The 25,942-nt window shown below is 40.1% G+C and overlaps 1 protein-coding gene across 1 annotated transcript in view; it reads left to right on the top strand.

Annotated features, from left to right (window-relative positions):
- The window catches only part of Fam13a (family with sequence similarity 13, member A), a 90,967-nt gene that overhangs the window by 60,285 nt on the left and 4,740 nt on the right, over nucleotides 1-25,942 (top strand). Inside the window, exons 9-17 of the mRNA NM_153574.2 lie at nucleotides 7,360-7,564; nucleotides 8,043-8,181; nucleotides 8,921-9,002; nucleotides 9,796-10,016; nucleotides 10,685-10,768; nucleotides 18,083-18,178; nucleotides 20,014-20,097; nucleotides 23,901-24,097; nucleotides 24,821-24,922. Coding sequence (NP_705802.1) covers nucleotides 7,360-7,564; nucleotides 8,043-8,181; nucleotides 8,921-9,002; nucleotides 9,796-10,016; nucleotides 10,685-10,768; nucleotides 18,083-18,178; nucleotides 20,014-20,097; nucleotides 23,901-24,097; nucleotides 24,821-24,922 — 1,210 coding nt within the window. The remainder of the gene's footprint in view (nucleotides 1-7,359; nucleotides 7,565-8,042; nucleotides 8,182-8,920; nucleotides 9,003-9,795; nucleotides 10,017-10,684; nucleotides 10,769-18,082; nucleotides 18,179-20,013; nucleotides 20,098-23,900; nucleotides 24,098-24,820; nucleotides 24,923-25,942) is intronic.

The following is a 25,942-nucleotide window of genomic DNA, read 5'->3' as shown; positions in this document are numbered from 1 at the left end:
CTCAGTTCTCATCTAATCATCAAAAGTCCATGGGAAGAGCCCACAGGGTGAAAGGCTATCCTACTTATTGTCCTGACCTAGGGAGCTCTGTGAGAACAGACCGCTTAATTTTCATGTTTTCCCCCTATAATCTAAGAAACCTGTTTTGGTTGTTTTCATATAATTAGGCAGCAGATCTGAAATTTTCTCAGATCATTCCAACTCAAAATATTCAGAGAACAAAAGAGGGCATGGTTGACTTGCTTCATGTGAAATTTAACTAGTCTATTTCAGGATATCTATTGGTTTGACATTTATTTTTGACCACTTTGAAATAAGCATATGTCTTTTTAATCTATAAATTGGCAACAATCTAGCTTCTCTAACCTTAAGAGTCTTAGAGAGATCACTGTTGCCCAAATAAAAGCAAAAGCCCAGATAAATAAATACCGTATTTGAGTTCAGTGGTATGGGCTATTATATAGCTTTTAAATAAAAAGAAGAGTCTGAATCCAGAATTCAAATGAGCTACTGTCTCTTCCTTGCTCCTCCCCTGAAATAGACTCAGTTTGATTATTTCTCTTGGTTAATCACAAATGTAAATTTCTCTCTCAACACACATAACTTAAAATAACCCTGAACAAGCTCTTCAGAGTGGTTAGAAGCTGATGTAGAGCTTCATAGAAATCATTCCAGGAAAGAATTTGTCTGCAGAGAATAAAAGTGTAAAGGAAGCAGCATTTTATTTAGAAGGCTGGGCAGGATGTTTTCCACAAGGTTAGAAAAATACACCTTACAGGCTGGCTTGGGCATGAGACTTGTGTTGGTGAATTGCTGTGACTATTCTCTTTTTTTCCCCATTATATTTGCATTTGTTGTTGACCTTCTACAACTTTAAAATCTACAGGGATTTATTTTTCAAGGTTCTTTTGGCAGTTTGGTTACTGATCTCACTAACCCCTTTAAAACTACATATTTTAATTTCCAAACTGCTTTGTAATAGGAATATGGCCATAAGTATAGTCAAAATAAAGGAACCAATGTGTAAAGCTAGGTTAAATGACAACAATGAATTTGATGGTTACAATATCATCTACGGCTTCTTTAAGAAATGGAAAGATGTTTTCCTAGTAGCCAACAAACTTCACACTAGTTTAAATTATGCCCACATAAGCAAGACAAGAAAATATAAAGGTGGAAGCAATAATCACGAGACTGTAAGACAAATATCCACTCTCAGCCTCCATCCCCCTCAAAGAAACAGTGTAGAAGGACACTCTGGGTTTGTGTGACTGCTCCCTGACCTGGTCACAATCTGATGTGGAGCCAGGAAGGGTCACCTGATATGGGGTGGCCTGAATGGCTGAGGTAGAAACCCCTGCTGTATGTGCTGCGGAAATAGTGTTCTCCAAGATATTAAGCTTAGGATAAAGGAAACAATGAAAAGGATTGAAATGGTAAGTAGATTCCATAGTCTACAAAACAAAACCCTTGAAAAGTAAACACAGTGTCCATCGCATCGCTTGCTAGCCTGCAGTCAGCCGTGCCTTTACCTTTTAAGGTACGTTATGTAATCTGTCATGCGGTTATACTTTTTGGTGTTAGGGTTTCAACTCTCCAAAGTTAAATGAATACATAAATAATCAAAGGCATTGTTCTGATATTGAAAGGTAATTAGAATTGTGCAATTAAAGGGCATGTTGATGTGTATGATATTTAAACATAACTATTTTATTTGCCCTGAAATTAGGTTAAAAGAACACTTTGACCTGGGAATGGTAGCTCACACTTACAATCCCAATGTAGGGAGGCTTATAATCCCAATATGTGTGAAGCAGCAGAATCACCATAACTTTGAAGGCAGCCTGTGCTACAGGGTGAGACCTTGTAGCACAGGCTGGCCTTGGAATTACCAGTGTGAGCCTCCACAAACAACAGAACATTTAAAAAAAAAGTCACAAAATGTTTAATTTTTCTCAGTTGTTACAACGGACAACAATTTTGGAGAGAAATTGTATTTAAGAGTCACGAAGAGAAACTGGTGAGATGGTTTAGTAGGTAATAGCATGTATTGTTCATACCAAGGACCTGAGTTCAACTCTCAGCATCCACATTACACAGCTTACAGCTGCTTGTAGCTCCAGCTCCAGCAGATGCCCCCCCCCCAACCTCAGGCACATGCACATATACAGACATATACACATGTACATGTAAAATAAGCAATAATAAAGATATTTTTAAAGAAGAGTCATGGAGAGGGGTTGGCAAGAGGGTTCAGTGGGTAAGGGCACTTGTCACCAAGTCTGGTAACCTGAGCTCAGTCCCCAGAATTTACATTGTGGAAGTAGAAAAGCAACTGTCACAAATGGTTCTTTGCCCACCACATGTGCACCATGGCACACAAAACCACAATCAATCAACCAATCAATTGATCAATATAAAAAAGTATTTTAAAAGAATCACAGACAAGCAAGTTGTCTTAAAAGATCTCCATTTGACCTATCCCATCATACAATTAAGAAAGCTGAGCATCTCCTAACTTCTAGATCATGTTCTAAGCAATGCTAACCAGGCATCCCATCATACAGGGTAGATAAGAACCAAATTGGGTTCAAATCCTGGCTCTGCTAATTGGTATGGTCTATGGGAAAATTAAGAAATCTGTCTCCATTTTGCCTTGACTCCATTGTCCTTAAATACGTATAACAACAAAGCAAATAATAATACATAATAAATATAATCATTGTTTAGCAAGGATTAAATGAGCTAATATCTGCTGTCTCCCACATCCTATGATCACCATATGAGTGTTACTGCCTTTCCCACAAATATCTCTAAATATAGTCTGGGGAAAAATTCAGCAAATATATTGTATGAAATTCTCAAAGAGGTAATAATTTTTAAAGAAGCAAAATCAATAACAACCTGGCAGGTCCTCCATATATTTGCTAAGTGTTTCCCATTCACACCAACCTCTATTTCTCTGTTTTGTAGTAAACTAGATCCTTTTTGGGAAATGCAGCACTTGAAGAGAGAGCAGCTGACCTCTTAGCAGGGTCTTCATGATAGCTTTCTCTAAGACTTGCAAGGAATAGAAGTCAGGCAGAGTAGTACATAGTAACTGATTAAGAAACTATGTGTACATGTGCAAGCCCATGGGTCCCGGTTACCTCAAATGGCATTGTTCCTTTGGTTGAGGTCATCATCCCTATTCTATTCCATACATATATCAACAATTTAAGCTGACCTACTGGGGACCTGCTTCTTGACTTTGTAGATAGAAGCGAAACAGATAGATGAGCCCTAAAAATTAAATCTGGGATTGATTAAGCTGCCTGCTAAGGTTCCTTATAAATTTGGTAGTTTGAAAGACTTTTTTGAACAATTTAGTAAGACTAACATTGTTCTAAGGTTGAATTTTAGAAGAGAGAAAGAATTTATGAAAGTAATCCCTCCAGTGTAGCATCTAACTTTCCGTGTCTGGGATGTTCTAGCACCTCTTTGAACAGCTGAGAAGACAGTTATGACATCATGCCAAGCAGTGATGTCTCTAAATAACATACTTGGAGAAGAACTAGGGAAACTATCATCTCCCTTAATTTTGTCCAGATTTCTGTGGAACAGAAATGAAGCGTTGCTCTTTATCTTGTTAAAATTCACACTGACTTTTTCTCTTGTCTTTCAGTAATGGATTCATCAACCATACCTACATGGTTTAGTAGGAAATTGCTAGAATTTTCTGAGCTGTCCTATTTCCTATTCAACACTTGTAACACTAGGAAAGGATGTATTTGGGTGTATTGTTTGTTTGTTTATCAATGAAAGATTGGTCCAGAACAGAGACAAAATAAAGCTGTATTAAACAAGAGAATGGATAGATCGCTTCAGGTTACCTGCCAAGCTCCACTCCTAATTCAATCTATTTATAATGAGTTTATGACCATAAAGACAAAATAGTTGAAAACTCAAAGATGTTTTTACTTTAGAAAATGTATTCTGCTGAATTAAAACTTAAATTGAGGGTGTCAAGATCAAGCTTAAGACTTTTTCTAACTATATTTCTTTTTCCCTGACAAATAGAAATCTCAAGCTGACTAGCATGCCCTTGTGCTAGTATCAACATCATACTTTGTTTTGTCAAATCTTTGGGTCCTGCCCCTTAGTTGTTCACTCATCTGCAGAGAGTCCAGGGCCAGCAGCATGGCTGCTTAGGCCATCTTAACTCTTTCCTGTCTGGTTGAGTTGGTTTTTGTCTTAGGAAATAGAAGATGTGATCTAGTCAGTCTAACAACCTCATTTTCTGCAATGTAACGCTAAAGTTTACTTTCTCCCAGAGACTCCTGCCTCCCTCCCTTCCTGGTGCTTTTCATTCAACATAAAAGTTGGCAGAACATAGCTGCTCAGAACTGTAAGCTGCTACTTAGCACATAGGGACCAATACTGTTAGTCCAAAGCATGAGATGTTTGTCTCCAGGCTTAGCCATGTGCATTGCCCCATGTTTTCAGCCTCAAAAAATGAGACCTTTCTTCCTTGAACATTTTTATTTTCAGAATATTTATCTACGTTCCCATTCCCAGCTAACTTGAGTTCCTTGAAACTCTGTAAACCTTGTTCTTTATTATTTAATGTTTCAAATGAATATGTTTACCTTCCTATTGTGCTGTGAAGTTTTGCCAAGCTTCAGGTAGTCATCACTGATTTTGTAGCCCTGGCACTTTATAACACAAAACAGTTACTTAGAAGTTAAAAGGCACGAGAGCAGACCCTCTCTTCTCTCACTGACTGGTGCTTGTTCTTAACTTCCTTACATCTCAGTGGCCTTATCTCTCAGCAACCTGGGATTAATAGTTCTCAAAGCTGACCATCAAGTGGGCACATGATTCATTTGGGCAGCTTTTAAATGTGTGCATGCTTTTGTGTGTGCACACTGGTATGTGTGAATGTGGATATACATATGTGTACATGTTTGTTGGCCTGCCTGTCAGTCAAGTTATATCTGGACCTTCATTTAAGTATACCATATGTGCGGTGGGTTAAGGATTTGTGTGTTGATACTTGTTCCTAGTTTCCCTGGGTTACTCTAAGCATATACCAAGGTATATACCAAGGGCATGAGGTCTTAAAAGATGTTAACCAGCCTCTGACATTCTAGGATTATAATCTGGTCTTTCTTGATAAAAAGCTTAAGCACATGTATTCCATATAGCTGCATACAGTTTCAAGCTTCATATTGAGGGAGCAATATGAAGGAGTTCTATGACTCAGACTTTAAGAATCCAGAATCTAAACGTGGAGCAAGCACTAGACCTATGGAAATCACTAAATGGCAAGTGCGTTCAAAGACGTCAATGCAGAGTACTGCATTACATGGAAGAAGGACACATGTTCCACTATGTTCATAGCAGCCTTATTTATAATAGCCAGAAGCTGGAAAGAACCCAGATGCCCCTCAACAGAGGAATAGATACAGAAAATGTGGTACATTTACACAATGGAGTACTACTCAGCTATTAAAAAGAATGAATTTATGAAATTCCTAGGCAAATGGATGGACCTGGAGGGCATCATCCTGAGTGAGGTAACCCAATCACAAAGGAACTCTCACAATATGTACTCACTGATAAGTGGATATTAGCCCAGAAACTTAGGATACCCAAGATATAAGATACAATTTGCTAAACACATTAAACTCAAGAGAACGAAGACCAAAGTGTGGACACTTTGCCCCTTCTTAGAATAGAAAACAAAACACCCATGGAAGGAGTTACAGAGACAAAATTTGGAAGTGTGACGAAAGGATGGACCATCTAGTGATTGCCATATCCAGAGATCCATCCCATGATCAGCTTCCAAACGCTGACACCATTGCATACACTAGCAAGATTTTGCTGAAAGGACCCAGATATAGCTGTCTCTTGTGAGACTATGCCAGGGCCTAGGAAACACAGAAGTGGATGCTCACAGTCAGCTATTGAATGGACCACAGGGCCCCCAATGGAGGAACTAGAGAAAGCACCCAAGGAACTAAAGGGAACTGCAACCCTATAGATGGAACAACAATATGAACTAAGCAGTACCCCGGAGCTCTTGTCTCTAGCTGCATATGTATCAAAAGATGGCCTAGTCGGCCATCACTGCAAAGAGAGGCCCATTGGACTTGCAAACTTCATATGCCCCAGTACAGGGGAACTCCAGGGCCAAAAAGGGGGAGTGGGTGGGTGGGTATGGGGGACTTTTGGTATAGCATTGGAAATGTAAATGAGCTAAATACCTAATTAAAAAAAAAGAGAAAAAAAAGAGAAATCTTTCAGATATAGTTGTAAAGCTTTTCTTAGTATTTATTTGCTTTGCCGGGGGGGGGGGGGCGACAATGAACTTATGGAGCTGAGAGAATGAGCTGAGGAACTGGTTCTCTTCTTCCAACATGTGAGTTTCAGGCATCAAGTTCGGGTCATCAGACTTGGTGACAAGGGCCTTTACCCACTGAGCCATTTCACCAGCCCAATACTTGTTATTTTCCAACTAAGGAAAGGAATATTTTGCAATGTGGCTTGTGATAAATAGAAATAAATACCACCTTCTTGCCTTGTCAAATAAAAGGTCAGCATTTTGTCCTTTTTTTTCCCCTCTGACTGATTACCTAAAAATAATTTGTATGGGTTTGGCATCTATAAGGCTCTTTTTCCTCTCTTAATAATTTATGTGTGCTCCCTCCACCTGCTCTTGGGCAGCTTCTGAAATTACAAGTGCAAAGCGCAGTCAGAAGCATGCTAATCCTGTGTACTAGGCACAGAGCACAGTCAGAAACTTGCTAATCCTGTGTACTAGGCACAGAGCACAGTTAGAAGCAAGCTAGTCCTGTATACAAGGCAGAAAGACACAGGAAGAAATATGCTAATCCGGCATGCTAGGCAGAGGCCCAGGGAGAAGTCTTACCCACACAGAGACTGTACACCCTTGGTAAATAGAATCTCACAAGTCCAGCATGGCTCCTTAGTTGTCAGGCTAGTCATGGTGCTGTGTGCATGCACCCTTTCCCCAAACCCTCATGACTCTTCGAGTGGTTCTCCTGCTTGGAAAGAATTCTATCACTTCTCTATTGGGGAAATTGGAATTGTGCACAATTGAATATGTACCGTCCAGGGTATTTCTGGGGCAGCCCTAGCAAATTCTGGTCTGAAAGCAATCGAGAATAGAGATAAAGTCAGGTGGTGACCATGAGATACAGTGGTGATTTCAGTTAGACATAGTGTCTACTCTGGATGTTAGATATGAAGTAAGAAATCACCCACTGGGCAGTGACCTAAAACAGTCAGGAAAGCAGGGTGATGATGCTTTCGAGAACAGTGTTAACCTCTTAAACCACGTCTATTTTCCAGAACCCATTCCTTCCTGGCAGCCAGAGAATGCAGACTCTGATGAAGCCCGCCTCTCCCCACAGGCCGGGCGCCTGATTCACCAGTTTCTGGATGAAGACAGCGACCCCATGCTGTCCCCCAGGTTCTATGCCTATGGGCAGAGCAGGCAGTATCTGGATGATACAGAAGTGCCTCCTTCTCCCCCCAATTCCCATTCTTTCATGAGGTACGTTCTGTGTTACTGATAAGCAACTGAAATAGCCACATAGCATCAGAACACACAGAATGGCACTGATGGCTAGGTCAATCAGTAAAACATTAAGTTGGGGACTTGTGGGGAGCCACACCTGAAGTATGCAGGCTATGTTGCAGTTTCCACTTGAGATGCAGCCCAACTGTAAATCTCATTTTGAATTCCAGTTAGCGCCTCCTTTCTAAAGATCTGTCAAACTTAACATTTAGGCTTGGAGTCCATCTCAGATTGTTTTGATAGCATAAGTGGGAGTGAGAGAAACACAGACTTATTTAATAGGTAGCATATACAGAACTTAGATACACCCAGAAAATGCACCCATCACTTGGTTTTTATCAAAGGGGAGGGGATGTTTTCACTCCTCTGTGCCATATACTCTCGTAGCCTGAAGGACCTCCCCATAGTTATTGGTCATTCATGGGGCAGCTAACCCAGGCCATGCTCTTTGCAGGCGGCGAAGCTCCTCCCTGGGGTCCTACGATGACGAGCAAGAGGACCTGACACCAGTGCAGCTCACCAGAAGGATCCAGACCCTTAAAAAGAAGATCCGGAAGTTCGAGGACAGGTTTGAAGAAGAGAGGAAGTACAGAGTGAGTTCTCCGCAGGATTGCCTCACCCCAATATACCTGTGGGTCTTATAACAGATATACTACATATCTGATATTTACATTTCATAACAGTAGCAAAATTTTAGCTATAATATAACACCAAAATAATTTTATTATTGAGAGGTCACTATAACATGAGAAACTGTATTAAAAGGTCACAGCATTAGGAAAGTTGAGAACCATTGATGCAGAGGATACCAGAAGCTGATTAAAGAAGGACATTTTATTGTTGGGCTAAAATTTGATTCAAGATTATCTTCTTCAGTTTCCTCCATGCTGGGCTCCTTCCATTGTTGGCTGTGTCTTAGTTTCCCAAGCCCGTGGCAAGAGGGCATTTTTCATTATGGCTACAATATAAGCCATAAACTCTTCCACTTACTGCTTTATTCGCTGAAATATAGAAATAATAGAAGAGGGGATGTGGACCCTACTGAAGTCCATGATCATAAAGATCTAGTATTTTGCCCTTAAGGAAATTGGCTTGACTATCAGAAGTAAGCAGTAAAATATTTATTCTAGGGGGCTGGAGAGATGGCCCAGTGGTTAAGAGCATCATCTGTTCTTCCAAAGGACGTAGGTTCGATTCCTAGTACCCACGTGACATCTTACAGCTGTCTCTAACTCCATTTCCCAGGGATCTGATACCCTCACACCAGTGCACATAAAATAAAGTTAAATAAACCATTTAAAAAAATATTTACTGTAGACTTTCTTTTCCCAGCCCTCCCACAGTGATAAGGCAGCTAATCCAGAAGTTCTGAAATGGACAAATGACTTGGCCAAATTCCGGAAACAGCTGAAAGGTAAGTGAAGTTGTGAACATACTGGCATAGTATGTGTGCAATAAACCAGGAGCCAAATCTGCTGAGGTTCACCAGAGTGTCACCATCAGTGCTTCCCAGGCCTGGGGACACTTCCCAGGTCACCCAGTTCTTTTTGGAACATCATCCCAAGAATTTGGAGGGCCTCATGTCATAAGACAACCAGACAAGATATGATATGAATTCCTCAACATGGCTTTATTTCTGCACACTCCTAGAAAAATGGCTTCACATTAGTACTTCTTCTACATGTTTATTCTAAAGTTGCCCTTGCTGGAGTGTTAGAAGGCATTTCATCAGAGACAAAGCTGAAAGGTCTAGGCCCCTTCCCCTTGAATAGCTTTCTGTGTCTAGGGATAGTCACAGAAACAACTAAATGAAATGAAAATGGGTTATGCAGTAGATTGAATAAAAAGCAGTGGTCAGTGTCTGATTTTAGATCAGCACATCTATATGTACTATATGCACATCTATATGCCTTTGAAATTCTTCAGCCCACTTCCGACATCAGATCCCAAGCCAAGGTGACCAAAAGTCAGGCGCCAAAACTAACACTTTTCCAGGAATTTTTAGAGTTTGAGAAATATTTCTGAAGATCTAGAAACAGTCCATTACAGTTTGGTGTATGTAATGATCCAGGGATTTCCACTTACACTATAATTCAATTCTCCCTGGGAAAAAAAGACATGGTTAAGCAGTTATTGACATGACAAAGAAATCTGGGTTCAGCATACCTCAGTCTCATGTTTCTATGTTTATAAATCTAATTGCCTAGAATCAAAACTGAAGATCTCTGAAGAGGACCTCACCCCCAGGACACGGCAACGAAGTAACACACTCCCCAAGAGTTTTGGTTCCCAGCTAGAAAAAGAAGATGAGAAGAAGCAAGAACTGCTGGATAAAGCCATCAGGCCCAGTGTTGAAGCTACACTGGAAGGGATACTAAGAAAACTCCAAGAGAAGCGAGTGGAGTCCAGCCGTCCTGAGGACATTAAGGTGGGATGCTGTTAGAGAGCCTGAGGGAGTTGCCCTCAGTGAGGTCAACACAGTAAAAGCACCAGCCATGCAGACTGGTATTGATAGCTTTGCCACACTTGTTTTCCAGGCAGGAGACACTCTTCTCTGCTGTCTCCTGGCATTACACTAAGCCCAGTGGAAAGGGGAAAGGGGACAAGGAACATGAATCCTTACAAGCACAATGACATCTTTTAAAGCTTCCCACACATGTAGAAGGGCAAACAAAAGCTGCAGTGTTTTGTCTGTGGATACTCTGGTTTCTGACTACTGATTGAAAGCAAATCGTTCTGTTGATTCTACTGTAAAATGAACTTACTGAGATTAATAGATGGCTTGACTCTCTGAGTAGAGGATGACAGGCAAACCTTTAGGAGTATGAAGCCTGTAACTGCAGTATTTATGGGTCCATTAAGCTCAACTCATATTTTCAGTGTGCCTTCCCTGCCACGGGGGTGTTCCAGGTAGCTGATTACAATGGTCATCTGCACTCTGTGCCTGTGATGGGAGGTCAAGAGCTCTCATATCTGTGTGATCTTTGAATAGAGCATTTTTAACCCTTCCTTTAGATGAGCTTGACGACAGAAAAAAGTTGGGATGGGCACAAATGTTTTCCTCATGTTTCCTTTCTTACCACTGTGTTTACACAGGATATGACCAAGGACCAGATTGCTAATGAGAAAGTGGCTCTGCAGAAAGCCCTGCTATACTACGAAAGTATCCATGGGCGGCCGGTATGTGATGCATCAAACTGTCTCATTGGAGTCAGTTGTCTGGTTTTGGAAAGGTTCTACAATTTAGTTTCATCCAGTGACCCTAAAACATGCTCTGTTTTCTTGTACAAGAAAGGAAGCTTAATGCATATTCACACCATTTCTAAGTGTTTTTGAAGGCATGGTCAATAGACCTTGAACATAACTGAGTTCCAACAAAAGTTAGTCTACAACTAAACTTGAGTTGCTAGTGTCCTACTAAAAGAGAAGAGAAGGGGCTGGAGAGATGGCTCAGTGTTTAAGAGCACTGACTGCTCTTCCAAAGGTCCTGAATTCAATTCCCAGTAACCACATGGTGGCTCACAACCATCTGTAAAGGGATCTCTTCTGGTGTGACTGGAGACAGCAATAGTGTACTCATATAAATAAAATAAGTAATTCTTAAAAAGAAGGGAAGGAAGAAAGGGAGGGAGGGAGGGAAGGAAGGAAAGAAGAAAAGAAAGAAAGAAAGAAAGAAAGAAAGAAAGAAAGAAAGAAAGAAAGAAAGAAAGAAAGAAAGAAAGAAAGAGAAGGAAGAACGAAAGAGAAGGAAGAACGAAAGAGAAGGAAGAACGAAAGAGAAGAGAGGTAAAGAGAGGGGAGATCTTGTATAGAGTTCATAAAATTTTCATAAAAGTAAGGAGGCCTCCTGCCCAAGTTAGTCCCCATAAGCTGTAGCTGACTGTACGCTTCCACTGGCATATTATAAATTACATATTATATAAGCTTGAATGATGGACCATAAAACAGTCACTCTGTGCTTCAGAACATAGCCAACATTGTAAAAAATTTCTAGTGGTGTGTAGAACCCACATGATGAAGTACAAAATGTAGCTATGCCTTCTTATAAAACTAGTAAGCACCTGAGGTAGTTTTGTATTTAACAAGCACATGTTGGGGGTGTCTTGGGACAGCTTTAGGGAAACTCGTAGTAAGGCAGGATTCTTTCTGCTCTCTTCTTTGAGGAACTTAACCATCCTTGCTGCCTATTACTATTCATTGTCTCCTATTCATATAGTTGACAAGAAAAAAAAATGTCACATCAAGAGCAATTACTGCAGGCAGATATAAGGAAGCATGAAATTTAGATTCATTGACTTTTATAAAGCCCCCAAATACAGGGCTGTTCCACTGTGTTGTAACTACTCGTTTACCGAATTAATGGGTTGAATTTAATCCTTTCTTGTAAAGGATATTTTCTTCAATGTAGAAACTTCCAGAATGAGATATAAAACTCCTTTTAAACAAGACACAGTATGACACTGGGCTCTTCAGGGGGCTAGGCAAAGGCTCTACCACAAACTATCATTCCAATCATGGGTTTGGGGTAGGTGAGGATTCTGGGTATCGTTTACCTAATAGTGAATCCAGGCCTCAGTGGCTGGCACAAACCCTGTCATAGAGTGTAAGCACAGGGAATATCCACAGAACACATCCTTTAGTCCTCAATGTTTTTTTCTTTGAAAAATTCTGCCCCTGGTGTGGATTTATTTTGCTGGACTGTTCCTACAGTGGAAAAGTACTAGAAGTCTGGGATAATGTTCATGTGTCAGCCAAGTTTTGTTTCAGATTTTTTTAAGGCACTGAACCAAATAATAAGTGCTCCAGAGTTCAAAGATTGTGAAATGTTGTCCTTCTGTACTGGAGGATCCAAGTTTGGGAGAGCTGAACTGTTGAGAACAGAGAAGAGCCCCTTTGCCACAGAAGCTTAGAATTCTAAGTGCAGACTGTGAGGCCACCAGGATGACCCTGTTTCCCCCTTTGCACAGTTCATAGTTCTCCCCTTCCCATGGATTCTAGTTGGAATATTGACAGACTCCTTCCAGGGCTTCCTGGCCTGTGCCTCCCACCCGAAAGAGCACTCAGCTACATTCCAAGAGATCAAACTTCACTGCTGATTTACTGGGTCATGTGATGGAGGTTGGGGGTTTGTGGCTGTGTTTTTATTTTTTGCTTTTGTTTTGTGTGTGTGTGTGTGTGTGTGTGTGTCTTTAAGTTGGAAAGATATGTGTGTGTGTGTGTGTGTGTGTGTGTGTGTGTGTGTGTGTACTTTGCTCCATGATGCAGACACTGTATGTCTCAGAATTGTAGAAACCCAGCTAGACAGACCTGGGGCTGCTTAAGATATCACTTGAACTCTTGGTACTTGGTTGATAGATATCTGTTATGGGTTATCATGGCAGTAAAAGGAAATTAGAGACACACAGAAACGCTCAGACATGTAGTGATGTGTAAGCTCAAAACAGAGGAAGTAAATAGCAGCTTTGAGCTGCCCAGTAAATGACAGGTCTCATTGCCACTACAATCACATGCTCTTCCTCCTGCCTGCTTGACAAAAGATGATTACAGTGGGGCAAAGAGTATGCTCCTCTTACCTGTGTGTTATTAAGGATATAAAGCATTATCCCTTTGTCTTGCCTTATTCCCTCTCAGACAGATCGAGATTTAAGCATCTCACAGGGTAGAGAACAAATTGAGAAACAAATATTAGTGTCATTTGTTGCCCATTGCAGGTCTTTCTGCCTCTCTCTAAGACACAATGCTCTAACCTCCTCAGGAAAAAAAAAACAAACTTCCCTTCATAGATGACCAGTCTGAAAATCAAACTAAACTTTTATTTATTTAGATCTGTACTATAATTAACCCCAAATCATAAAAACTATTAGACAAAAAAATCCATATATTTCCAATGCTAGACTGTCACTCCAAGTCCCTTTATCTCATGAAGTCTATGCGCAGAACTCATGAGTTTTTCTAAGTCTGCAGATTCCAATTTAACAGGCCATTGACCATCATGACCATAGCTAAACAGTCATGTGCTACACAGTTCTCAGCCAAACTGTTTGCTTTAATTGAGCACTCTGTAGATGGACATGTGTGGCATACAAAAACAAGTGGGCTCACCATTCTCTGAAAGTTATTATTAAAGAGTATTCAAGTCTTTAAAGATGATGTTACAGGAAAATATAGCAAATAGTTGAAGGCCTCATATCACCATTCATAATATATCACCATTCATGCATGGGGAGAGAATAGGTTGGTTGGCCTGTGATTCTGGCTTCTTACTTCTTTCCCATGCTGGTATATTTTAGTTCCATGTTTCAAAACCATGTTGACAAACACAGCATTGAATATAGCCAAGTTAATATATAAATTACATATCCATTTATAAACACTATCCTCTGGTTAGCTGTTGTCTTGGATTTTCTGATCTTTACAAAAACATGCTACTATTCTTAACTTATAAAAGAGTTGCCATTTCCTAAATTAATGGGCCCAGAGTGCCGAAGTTAACCTATCATCACACTGCTCGGTCCAGCTTCATTCAGGTCTGACATCTTTGTGAATAGTAAGAAACATAGGCTGGGAATTGGCCCATCCACTTCTCATCTAAGCTCTCTCAGTGCTTTAGTCCCTAATGTCTAGCACTCAGAGTCTATGGCTTTTATTTTTGTCTTTATCATCAAAGTAAATATGTCACTGCTTTTGGCTTTCCTTTACATCCAGGTAACATCAACCAAACTTTAGAAAAGTTTTGCTGGAGGCTAAGAGAAAAACCCCTACAACATAAAGGCAGACACATGGGGCTGTCTAATCTGGGCTTTATGATTTCTACCCAGGATTTGCCTCTAGCTAAATATGAGTAACTTTTGGATAGTGCCCCCTTCTTGAGTTTTAAAATAGTATCAGACTATTTTATTTTGAGTAACCAAAAGCAGGGTAGTAAGTGACAGTAGAAGTGTCTCTGTGTCATACCGAAGACCACAATAGAGATGCTGCTGTATCCCTGATCTTTCTGTCTCATGCTTATGGTGTTTTGTTTGTTTGTTTTGTTTTATTGTATTTTGTTTTGAGACACAGTCTCACTGTGAAACCCAGGATATTGCTATGTTGACCGGACTGGCCTTGAACTCACAGAGATCTACCTGCCTCTGCCTCCTGAGTTCTGGAATTTAAAGGCATATACCACCACATTGGCTAATATTCTATGCTTTGCATTTTTAAAAAAAGCCACATCAAAAAGAACTCTTTTTCCACACACTCCAAAGCATTTAGTACTACCAACTAAATTTAAACTAAAGTTTTGAAAGAGTGGAGAAAGGATTTTGAAGAGATAGTATATACACGTTTGACTGAATGTAATTTTCAAGTAATTATGAATCAACTACTTTCTAAACTAACTTCTTCAGCTTACCATCAGCAAGTGACACACAGAGAATTCTGATGGTTTGTTTGTTTGGTATATACATGTTTAGGAGTGTGATAAATGGGCCATAAATTCAATCATGTGCCAAATGGCTCGTCAGAATGCCCTTACCAGCAATAAGAACTGGCATGTTAGCTATTATGATAAGAATGTGGTAGTAATAATATTACCTTTTATTTCATGTGAAATGACTTTTGAGTCACCTTGCTGTCCCAACAGCCATTTTTAATGAAGTAACCAATTGCAAATGAAGTGAGCAATTTTAAAATTCCATTTCATATGATACATCCTAGAAGCAGAAGTATTTCAGCAACTCTTCAAACCTAAATAATGAAGATGAATGAAAAGATCGTTATTGTTGCTAACAGCAGGAAGTAGTACCCTGTTAGCTTGTAAAAGATATCCAACGTGATTTACTGTTGATCGTATTAAGAAAGGCAGATGCTCTAGCTGCATATATATCAAAAGATGGCCTAGTCGGCCATCACTGGAAAGAGAGGCCCATTGGACTTGCAAACTTTATATGCCCCAGTACAGGGGAATACCAGGGCCAAAAAGGGGGAGTGGGTGGGCAGGGGAGTGGGGGTGGGTGGATATGGGGGACTTTTGGTATAGCATTGGAAATGTAAATGAGTTAAATACCTAATAAAAAATGGAAAAAAAAAAAAAAAAGAAAGGCAGATGCAAAAGCCACACAGGGCAATATATTTACATAATCTAGAACTGTCTTTGAAGGTGAATCTTCCCCAAACTCTGAGAGAAATGGTCAAGCCGCATATCTTACACCATTCACTACCTGAGAATTTGCTTTCTCATTCATGGCATGGTGATGGTAAGCAGAAGCCCAGCAACCAAGTCTAAAAAGATACTTTACCTTATTGTGCACTGAGGTAGCCAAAGGAAATCCATGCATACTTATCTGTTGGGCATACCTATATAGGTATGAAATATTCATTCACTAACATTGCAACTATGTATAGTATGTTTCCATTGGATGAGGTACTCAGGACATGAAAATATAAGCTCCTGAGTTCAACAGGTTATATTGTAAATTAGAAGATACATGTGTGAACATTTATGATACAATGTAAAAATATTTGCAATTACAAAGCATTACAAACACAGGATGTGCTGTGTCTTAGTTAGCTTTTCTCTTGCTGAGATAAATACCAGGACCAAAAACAACTTGTGGGGTGGGGGAGTTGTTTATTTCATTTTATAGCTTATAGTCCATTATGACGGGAAGCACAGCAGGAACCTGGAGGCAGGAGAAAAATGCTGCTCACTGACTTGCTCATCATGAATTACTTAGCCTAGTTTCTTATAGCACCAGGGACCACTAGCCCAAGGATAATGTTACTCCCCAGAAGTTGGTCCTCTGTATTAGTTAGGGTTTTATTTCTGTAAGGAGACACCATGACCGAAGCAACTCTTATAAAGGAAAACATTTTAGTTGGGACTGACTTACAGTTCAGAGGTTTAGCCCATTGTGGTCATGGCAGGAAGCATTGCATCATGCTTGCAGACATGGTTCTGGCAAGATAGCTAAGAGTTCTACATCTGGATCCACAGGCAGCAGGTAGAGAATGCCACAATAGACTTGGCTTGAGCATCTGAGACCTCAAAGTCCACCTCCAGTGACACTTTCTCCAACAAGGCCACACCTATTCCAACAAGACTATACTTCTTAAGAGTACCACTCACTATGAGCATATATGGGCCATTTTCTTTCATACCCTCACACCTGACCACATTAATCATCAAGAAAATGCACCACAGGCTTGCCCACAGACCAATCTGATGGGGGCATTTTCTCAACTGTGGTTCTCTCTTCCAAATGACTGTAGTTTGTGTCAAACTGACACAAAACTAGCCAGTACAGGTGGTGATGTGGAGAACAGGATCACTTTCAAATTGGAGCACAAGGAAAAAAGAGTTGTGCTGAGTTGGCTTCTAATCTGCCACTTCCAAACAAAGATGAGAGAAAGCCTCTTCAGGGCAGAGGGCACTGTACAGAACTAGCAATGAGATGACCTAGTCTATCTCTGGAGCTTGAAAAACAGTGGGGAGGAGAGACGTCATGAATGACAAAGGGTTTCAAATACAGTACAAGGAAACTAAACTGGATTACATCCTGCTGCTTAGAGATTTTGAGCAGTGTGCCAGACGAGGATAATGAGGTTGAATCATCCAATGGATTCCAGCAACAAATGTTCCTTGAATACTCTCTGTCTGCCAGAATCATAAAAGCGAACAGTTTCATGTGGAAGAAATTCATCCAAAAAAGTTGATTACAGAACGATGTAATAAGCATAATTATGATAGAAATGTTGCCTCATCCTTTGTGGCCTCCCTCCCCAGATAATGAACCATTTGGAGACTTTGAACCTTGAGTTACTTGGATTTTTTTTTTCTTTTTGGTCAGAAGACAAATCATGGGAGTCAAATCCCTCTTTCTACCATATAGGGTCTGGGTCGCAAGCTCAGGTCATCAGGCTTGGCAAATAAACAACTTTACCTGCTGAGTCCTCATACATTGAAGAGTTTTTTGTTTGTTTTGGGGTAGAAGATTGTTTTAAACGTCATTTCCTTATTTTTATGTGTATGGGTATCTTGTCTGTATGTATGTTTGTATACTGTGTGCATACCTGGAGTCCATAGAATCCAAAAAAAGGACATTGGATCCCCTGTAACTGGTTATAGGTGATTATGAGCTACTATATGAATGCTAGGAATTGTGCCCAGATCCTCTAGAAATACTGTAGGTGTTTTAAACCAATGAGCCATCGCTGCTCACACCCACCCCCTTAGTTTTAAATAGCAGTTTTAGAATTACCATAGTGGGCTGAGGACATAGGACATTATTCAGGTCTAGAAGAAAGTATACTACTAGAGTGATTTCTACTGATCTGCAGTGGAGATCTGCAGGATTTTTAGTAATTAACTAAATATTATTATCAGTTTAAATATGTTTTGTAAATTGTATCATCTCTGTATATTCTCTTAGACCACAAAAGCCCAGAGCATGCTGGGGACAAGGCACAGCATGATCTGGGAACATTCTCACTTGTCCTGTCCTTGCTTTTCAGGTGACAAAGACTGAGCGTCAGATAATGAAGCCACTGTATGATCGGTACCGACTAGTCAAACAGATCCTGTCCCGGGCCAGCACTGTCCCCATCATTGTGAGAACATTCTTCTCTTTCTGTTGGCAGCCCCTGCTTATGCTACAAGCACTTACTTGTCCTTGTTAGGTTTCAATTTCTGCTATGATGCACACATGAGCAGAAAAGCAACTCAGGCAAGAGAGGGTTTTTTGGTTTGTTTTTTTTTTTTTTCCAGCTCATAGTTTATACTATGTCTTGAAGAGAAGTTGGGCAAGGGACTCAAGGGAAGACCCTAGAAGTAGGAATTGGTACAGAGGACATGGTGGAACATTGCTTTTTGGCATATTTTCCATGACTTACTTAGCCTGCTTTCTTATACAACCCAGGGCTAGCTGCCCAAGGGTAGCACTTCCCACAATGGGCTAGGCTCTTCCACATCAATCAAGAAAATGCCTCACAGATATGCTCCAGGTATTTTCTCAAATGAGGCTCCCTCCTCTTAGGTGACTCTAAATTGTGTCAAGTTGACAAAAACTCACCAGAACAGGGCCTTAACCAGTACCATACTCATCATTGTGAGTATACCTTCTCTTTCTATGGGAGGAGCCCATCCTATGCTAATAGGATCCTAACCTGCATTCTCATCAGAGATCAGGCTGTGGTAGTTGCACCAGCCATTCATATCCATGCCCCACAGCTTTAGGAATGACTTGATCAGATAGATATATGTTCCTCTGGCACACACAGGGACAAAATCTAAACCCATTCCTTAAAAGAGCTCAAGGTGTAGGGATGGATCTTCTGTAGGCACTTCTGTCCAAAGAGTGCCTCTCTGGTGCTATCTGTTTACAGTCTCTCCCCACTCCCTAAGACTGCTCCCTAAGAAGCTGATCCAAGGAGGACGCTGTAAGTGAGAAGAGCCTTATTTTGGAGGCTATAGGAGTGGAGTTAAAATGGCAAACAGTTGGGGAGGCTAGTGGTTGGAAAGCTGCCTAGCTATGACCCACATGCTGGGATGCTGGGATATAACTACTGTTAGCATCTGGATTCCATCTTGTCTAAAGGAATAACAGTTTGTCTCTGCTTGAGGGGCAATATTTTAACACTGACAGACTTCTACCTACAGCCCAAGAATGTCCTCCCTGGACTAGATATAGTTAGGATGTTAGTGCCTGTTCATCTCTAAGAGAAGCATTGCCTGATTTAGCTCCCACATCCTCTCTGCTGTCACAACCTTGATTTGATATCACTCCTAGGGCATTTACTCTTTTTAGCTGCTGCTCTTATCTAGCACTTCACTAAATCTTATGATTCATTTCTTCATTGCCAGGCCTAGAGTATGCTCCCTCATCTTTCATACTTCTTTAATAGTGGACATATTTTTATGAATGAGAGACAATCCAGAGACTCTAGGCAGGTGTAATTAAAGAATGTTCCTCTTCTGCAAATTTCCTGCAGAACAGACTAATAAGTACAATGAGTTAATGTCCTTGTCTTCAATCAGTTAGGAGTACTCAAGAGTTCCTAAATAGGGTGATGGTAGAACAGATAAGCTCATTAACTTACTTTTACATATTTGTTTGACCTTGAGCTACTTTCTTTCGCTCATCACAGTTAGGTATAGATGCTGGGCCTAGGTAGGAGGGTGTGGGAAATCAGTGCTTTCCTTAGGGGACTCCTGAGAGCTTGGTTAAAAATGTTTGTGCTTTTTTGCTCTGTCCTCTGATTTGTGGGTGAGGACTTTGAAGAGAAAAAGAACTTTGACTGTGTTAAGTTTTCTTCAGAGCTTTTGGTGGGAAATGATTATAAAATGTAGTTAAGATACAGTAGTGAGTATTGGTCAAAGAAACAGAGAGCTCTAAGGCAAAGAAAATGGGTTCATAAAATAACCTATTTGTTAATGCTTGCCACAGGGTTCCCCCTCCAGCAAAAGGAGAAGCCCTTCGCTGCAGCCGATTATCGAGGGTGAAACTGCTTCCTTCTTCAAGGAGATAAAGGTGAAGAGCTTGGTGCTAGCACTACCTCCACTAACCCCTTGTCACCCTGAGTGCCAGTCCTTGGGTGACAGTTCTAGTAGTCTTTCTACAAGTCAGTAGCCACCAGAGCCAGCTGTGACCAGTGACATCCTATGCATCTTATTATAGCCTTGCCAATTCCTTTTCATTCTCCTTTGTTGGTTTCTTCTGCTTTGCTTTTCCTTTGATTGCAGAGACTTTTTTTGTTTCTCACCTCACCTTGCTTTTGTTTTGTTTTGTTTTGTTTTGTTTTAAATCATGATTACTTTTGGGGAGTTATATAGAACCAAAGAGAAAAGTTAAACCCAAAGTAGAAGAAAGTTTTAATAGTCCCCACCTGTCACATTTCTGAGACATTCTAAGCTGATAGTGGTCATTTAGTCCCTATAGTTAGGAATGATTATCTCAGAAAAACCCATTGTGGGTGACCAATTGAAAGCTTCATTCTCTTGCCTGAGGTAAGGTAAACCACACTACAATACCCAATTTTGATGTATTAGTCAGACTGTGCTTGATAATCACGTTACTAAATAGAATCTGAATTATGAGTGCAGTACTGGAACATCAGGGCTAGTGTGCTATATTATATTTTTTTAAATTACAGCTATTTTCTTACAATATGCTTTGATATCAATGAAAAGCAACAGGCTTTGTCCATCTGGTAGTCTTACAGATGAACTGAATGTTGATAATTGAAGAAATTTGGATAGTTTGTATATGAAAATTAACATCTTCTCTCAGCAGCATATAATGGACTTATTACCAGGTAAAAAACATTCTCTTGAATACATGCAAGATGTGACACTTAATAGTTGCCTCATTAAATGAATGGTAGATGTCCTACAACGCTTTTCTTAGATGAGGACAGTCTACCTATTCTTATTCTTTAGCAATTTTTTTTAAGAAGATGTTTTTTTTTCTGTGGCTTATTGCCCACTGGCTCACATCATGGTCAAAATTACAGGTAATTTTGCAATTGTTACATTGCTTTTGTAAATATGGCTGTCTTTTGGTTCGTTTTGTTCTAATAGTACAGGGTTATTAACGTGCTCTTGATATGCGCTAGCACAGTAGTTTTAACACAACTCACAATTTCATGTGTTTAAAGATAAAAAGACCAAGTCTGAGAAGTTTCTTTAAAACTTATCCTTGTTCTACTAGCTTTTCTGAAGAAACCAGCTTGTATGAGGTAGAGGTAGTTTGAGTTCTGAAGGTTTTGAAGGCCTTCAACCCAAAAGAAGCCCAGAGAAATTTCTAGCCCCTAGAATTCCCCCCCCCAAACACAGTGGAATAGGATTCTCCTCTCAAGACTCAAACTTTCAGAGCAGTAGGAATGTGAGGCTGCACATTCCCTGAGCTGAGTGTCCAAAGCAGCTAACATCTTAGCAGTTTCCTAACCAGCTTGCATAACAAAGTAGAATACAGTTCATTATGTAGCATATCATTTTAGAATGTGTTAGTTTGATAAATGTAAAATAATTAGTGAAAACATTTTTGTAGCTGGTATAGCTCATTACATTCTACACACACACACACACACACACACACACACACACACTTGGCTTTACCACCTGGAAGGGTAGGGAACACACATATGGCTTCTTCTCTTTATAGCTCTTCACACATTTATAGTCACGTGCCGTTTCCTCCCACCATGCTCCTTGCTTAGAAACCTTTTCTCCAAGCTCCTACTGTTCCTTGTGGAATATGGGTTTCAGGCTCTTCTCCAGCCACTGGCCCTGCTGTAAATGCACAGGTCAGTTTATCTGTTTCTCTCCAGAGCTAGTTTTATCCTAGCTATGCTTTAGCCAGGAGAGTAGACAAAGAGCCAGGCCTTATTTTCCTTGATGGCAAAGGTCCTTTCAATTCTCCAAATCTTTGCCTGTGTGACTGTCAGTCTATAGCCAGTTCATTTTAGACTTTGAATGGGCAGACACTGGATCAGGGTAACTGCTGTGGGATGTTCCTGGCCTTCACCCATCACTTACTTCTACCCCCCCTTCAGTTGTGATAGCCCCAAATGTCTATAGATATTGCAAATACCTAGGGTATATAATCATCTCATTGAGACCTACTGTCCATGACCCACCTATTTGTGATTTCCATTGTGCTGAGGGATCATGTGATCTTTTGATGCTTTTCTATGGATTCCTCATTGGCTATCTATCCAGTTTTTCTTTTTTTTTTTTTTTTTTTTTTTTTTTTGGTTTTTCGAGACAGGGCTTCTCTGTGTAGCCCTGGATGTCCTGGAACTCACTTTGTAGACCAGGCTGGCTTCGAACTCAGAAATCTGCCTGACTCTGCCTCCCGAGTGCTGGGATTAAAGGTGTGTGCCACCATTGCCCAGCCTTCCAACTGCTTTTTATACTGCTATCAAGCTATATGAAATAAGCTAAATATAGATTCATATTTCAGCAAACTAAATATTCCTATCTACTTTGTGATTGATGCATTGGTGAATACACCCTTTATATCAGCACCTAAGTGACTAATAACATTAATTTGTTTCAAGGCAAAGAGCCTACTGTAGACTTTTCCCCTCAGGTTCATGTCACTATTTTAGCATCATGAAATGAAATTTTGATAGTCACCTTTCCTTTTAATGGATCTGTTAACCTTGTCCTTTATCAAAATTCAGATATAACATTAGTCCTATAAAAGAAAGAAAAGTAGCTTATGAAGGAGCTAACACTTGGGAATTTCTCATTGGTGCTTTCCCAACTGCTCACATCTTATCTGTACATTATTTTGAGACTATACTTAGTATCTACCATTTATGATCTTATTTCACACCCATGTTTCATATTTCATCTTTCCCCATAATTTTCTAAGGCCGATGAGAATAGTTCTATGAGGTTCATCTGAAAAAAAAGTATCATAGTGCTTCATACTCGCTCCAGACATTGGAAGGCAGTTAGTAAAACTTTAGAGATTGTATTTATTTTTATTTTATGTATTTGAGTGTTTACTGGAATGTATGTCTGTGCACCATGTGTATGCAGTGTCTTTGAAGTCTAGAAGAGGGCATAAGGTTTCCGGAGACTGGTTACAGATGTTTGTGAGCTGTTGTGTGGGTACTAAGAATCGAACCTGGGTCTTCTGGAAGAGTAGCCAATGTTCTTATCCACTGAGCCATCTCTCCAGCACATTAGTTGAAATTTTAGAAAATGAAACCCTCATTCTTATTTGTAGCCTTCCTGGGTCTCTTTTGCCAGGGTATCTTTTGTAAAGTGTTCATTCACCACTTTCTTTTAAATCTGAATTGCTGTACTGTTCACCAGTATACTGTTACTGAGAAGCAGCAGTATACAGGTCCAGGCTCTTCCTGGGCTTTGAATCTGTTCTTCCTCATCCTGGGAGACTGACAGTTGTTGCCTGCCAACTGTGTCTCCCCAAGTTCCAGATGTATGCTGCCTCAGTTAGGTTTTATAAAAATGGCATTGGTGGGAACTGTTACTTCTACTTATAAAAAGAAACTTTAAAATTGTTTGCTTGAAAATCAACTTTTGTCTGAAGCTTTAAAGTAATTTAAATTGAGAAGAACACTGAAACACTGTTTCTTTGGGCCAAGCAGAGATTAAAGACAGAAAGCAGTTGAGGTAGGACCTGCTTCCTGGCTTGGTCCAGCTTTGCCATCCATACTTTGTCTTAGTGCCATCATTTTAATAAAAGAGAGGAGAAACCATGTGAATCCGGTTAATTTGGTGATTTTTGAACGATGCTTATAATGAAAGCATTCTCCAAAATATACTCAGAGTCTTACTGGAGTTGCCTCATGTCTCCAGGAACAAGAGGAGGGTTCAGAAGATGACAGCTCCACAAAGCCAGACTTTGCTGTCACTTTGAAAACAGACTGCAGTGCACATTGCTTTCTGGACCAACTTGAAGATGATGCTGATGGATTTATTTCACCAATGGATGACAAAATGCCATCGAAATGCAGCCAGGACTCAGGCCTTTCAAACCTCCACTCTGCTTCAATGTATGTTGTTGGGCAGTGGCATTAGAGTGGTTTAGTTCAAATAACAGCATGAGGGTTAGTTTAGCCAAAGGCCACAAGTGGCTTACCTAGGGTATGTGTGTATAGAGAGAATAATGATTTAAACTAATGAAATAGGCCTAGTGACTAAAGCATAAGGGTAAGTAAGCTTGAGGCCAGCCTGGGCTAGAGTGAGTCCTAAGTAAGCAAAGACCTATAGAGTATAAGGGTGGTGGGTAGGGAGACAAGCAAGAGGTGGGGAGGGTGGAGAGAGAGAGAGGGAGAGAGAGAGAGATGAGTGAAGGAAGGAAGAGAGGAGAGAGGAGAAAAGGGAGTTTTCTCATATATTTGATTCCAGATTATTTGAGGAAATTTTGACTTCTTGCCTGAACAAGCATGAGGTCTCTGAATGATGCTGTTGTGCTGTCCATCTCAGCTCAGTTAACCCTGAGTACAGACATCACTTTGCTCTTTCTGAGAAATACACCCTGGGCTTCATAAAGAGCTGATAATTCCTAAGTAGCAAAATCCCCCAGGAATCCCTAGAGCCTCACCTGCTTTCAAAGTATGGGCAGTCAAGAGAAAGCACCCACGGGGACTTTTAAATTGTTTTGTTTTCTTTCTCCACAACTCCTATCATACCACACGCGCTATTTACATGTAAAACCATTTGATTTAATTGTTTGTTTGTTTGTTTTTGTTTGTTTAATTTACCTTTCTTCTTAGACCTGAACTCTTGGAATACCTTCAGGAAATGAGAGAAGAAAAAAAAATGATTCGAAAGAAACTTCATGATTTTGAAGACAATTTTTTCAGACAAAATGGGAGGTATGTATGTGTCTCCCTGTCCCTCATTTCCTCATTTCACATGGCTAGCCCTGATTCTGTTCCATCTGAGGAGTGCTTCCAGAGTGGAACGCTTGCTACATTCTCCTTGTAGGCCCCCTGGTTTGCCCAGGGACCCTCACAGATTTTCTGTGAGACCATGATATGTATAGATAGATATAGATTATAGGTGCAAATGATATAGATAGAGAGATAGATATTTAAGAAAATATTCTTCTCTTGCACTGTCCATGACATACCGAGTCTGCTAAAAGGCAAAACCAACCTGTCACACTTAGTTCTCAGCTAAAACGAGTAGCTTGGAACTGAGTTTTAAATTGACAGCATTGAGTTTCTTCACAGGAAGCAAAAGGGAGAAAAATGATACTAGCAGATTTAATGACAGTTAAAAATCCAAAGTTAGACTGGGGATATGGCTCAGTTTGTACAAGGTCCTGGGTTCACACACAGGCACTATAGAAAACTAAAACAACTAAGATGCTAGCGGCCAAGTCTGAATGAAAATGTATGAGAAGCAATGATGAGTGTATCTGTCTAGTGGATACATTGTTTTATCCAGTGAGTTTTAAGGTGTAATTGAATTGTCTGATTACTAAATTTGCAGGGAAAGCCTTTGTCACAGAGTTCTCCTCGTATCCTACCTGGAGCTTGGGGACAGGACCAGGAGTAGGTCTGTGCCTCTCATGTGGAATTAGGTTTTACCATCCTAAACTGGTTTTACATTAATCCAAATTAGGTAAAAGGTATGTAGTCTCTTTGGAGTGCTTTCATGCCCTGGGGTGTGAAGGAATACAGGAAGTATAACAACTTTAGCACTGGGACTGTGCTATATCCCGGTTTAGTGGAAACATTACATAAATGTACTTTTTGGATTTCTAACTTGGATATACTATACAATAATATTTCTAAAGATTTTTTTACACATTTGTATCTAAATGTGTATTTATACCTAAATGTGTATTTTATACCTAAATGTGTTTGCATTTTCCCCAGCCATTCACT

The sequence above is a fragment of the Mus musculus genome, chromosome 6 (genome assembly GCF_000001635.26).
Source record: "Mus musculus strain C57BL/6J chromosome 6, GRCm38.p6 C57BL/6J".
In the NCBI taxonomy this organism is placed as follows: Eukaryota; Metazoa; Chordata; class Mammalia; order Rodentia; family Muridae; genus Mus; species Mus musculus.
This window is presented reverse-complemented; position numbering and strand designations above follow the sequence as displayed.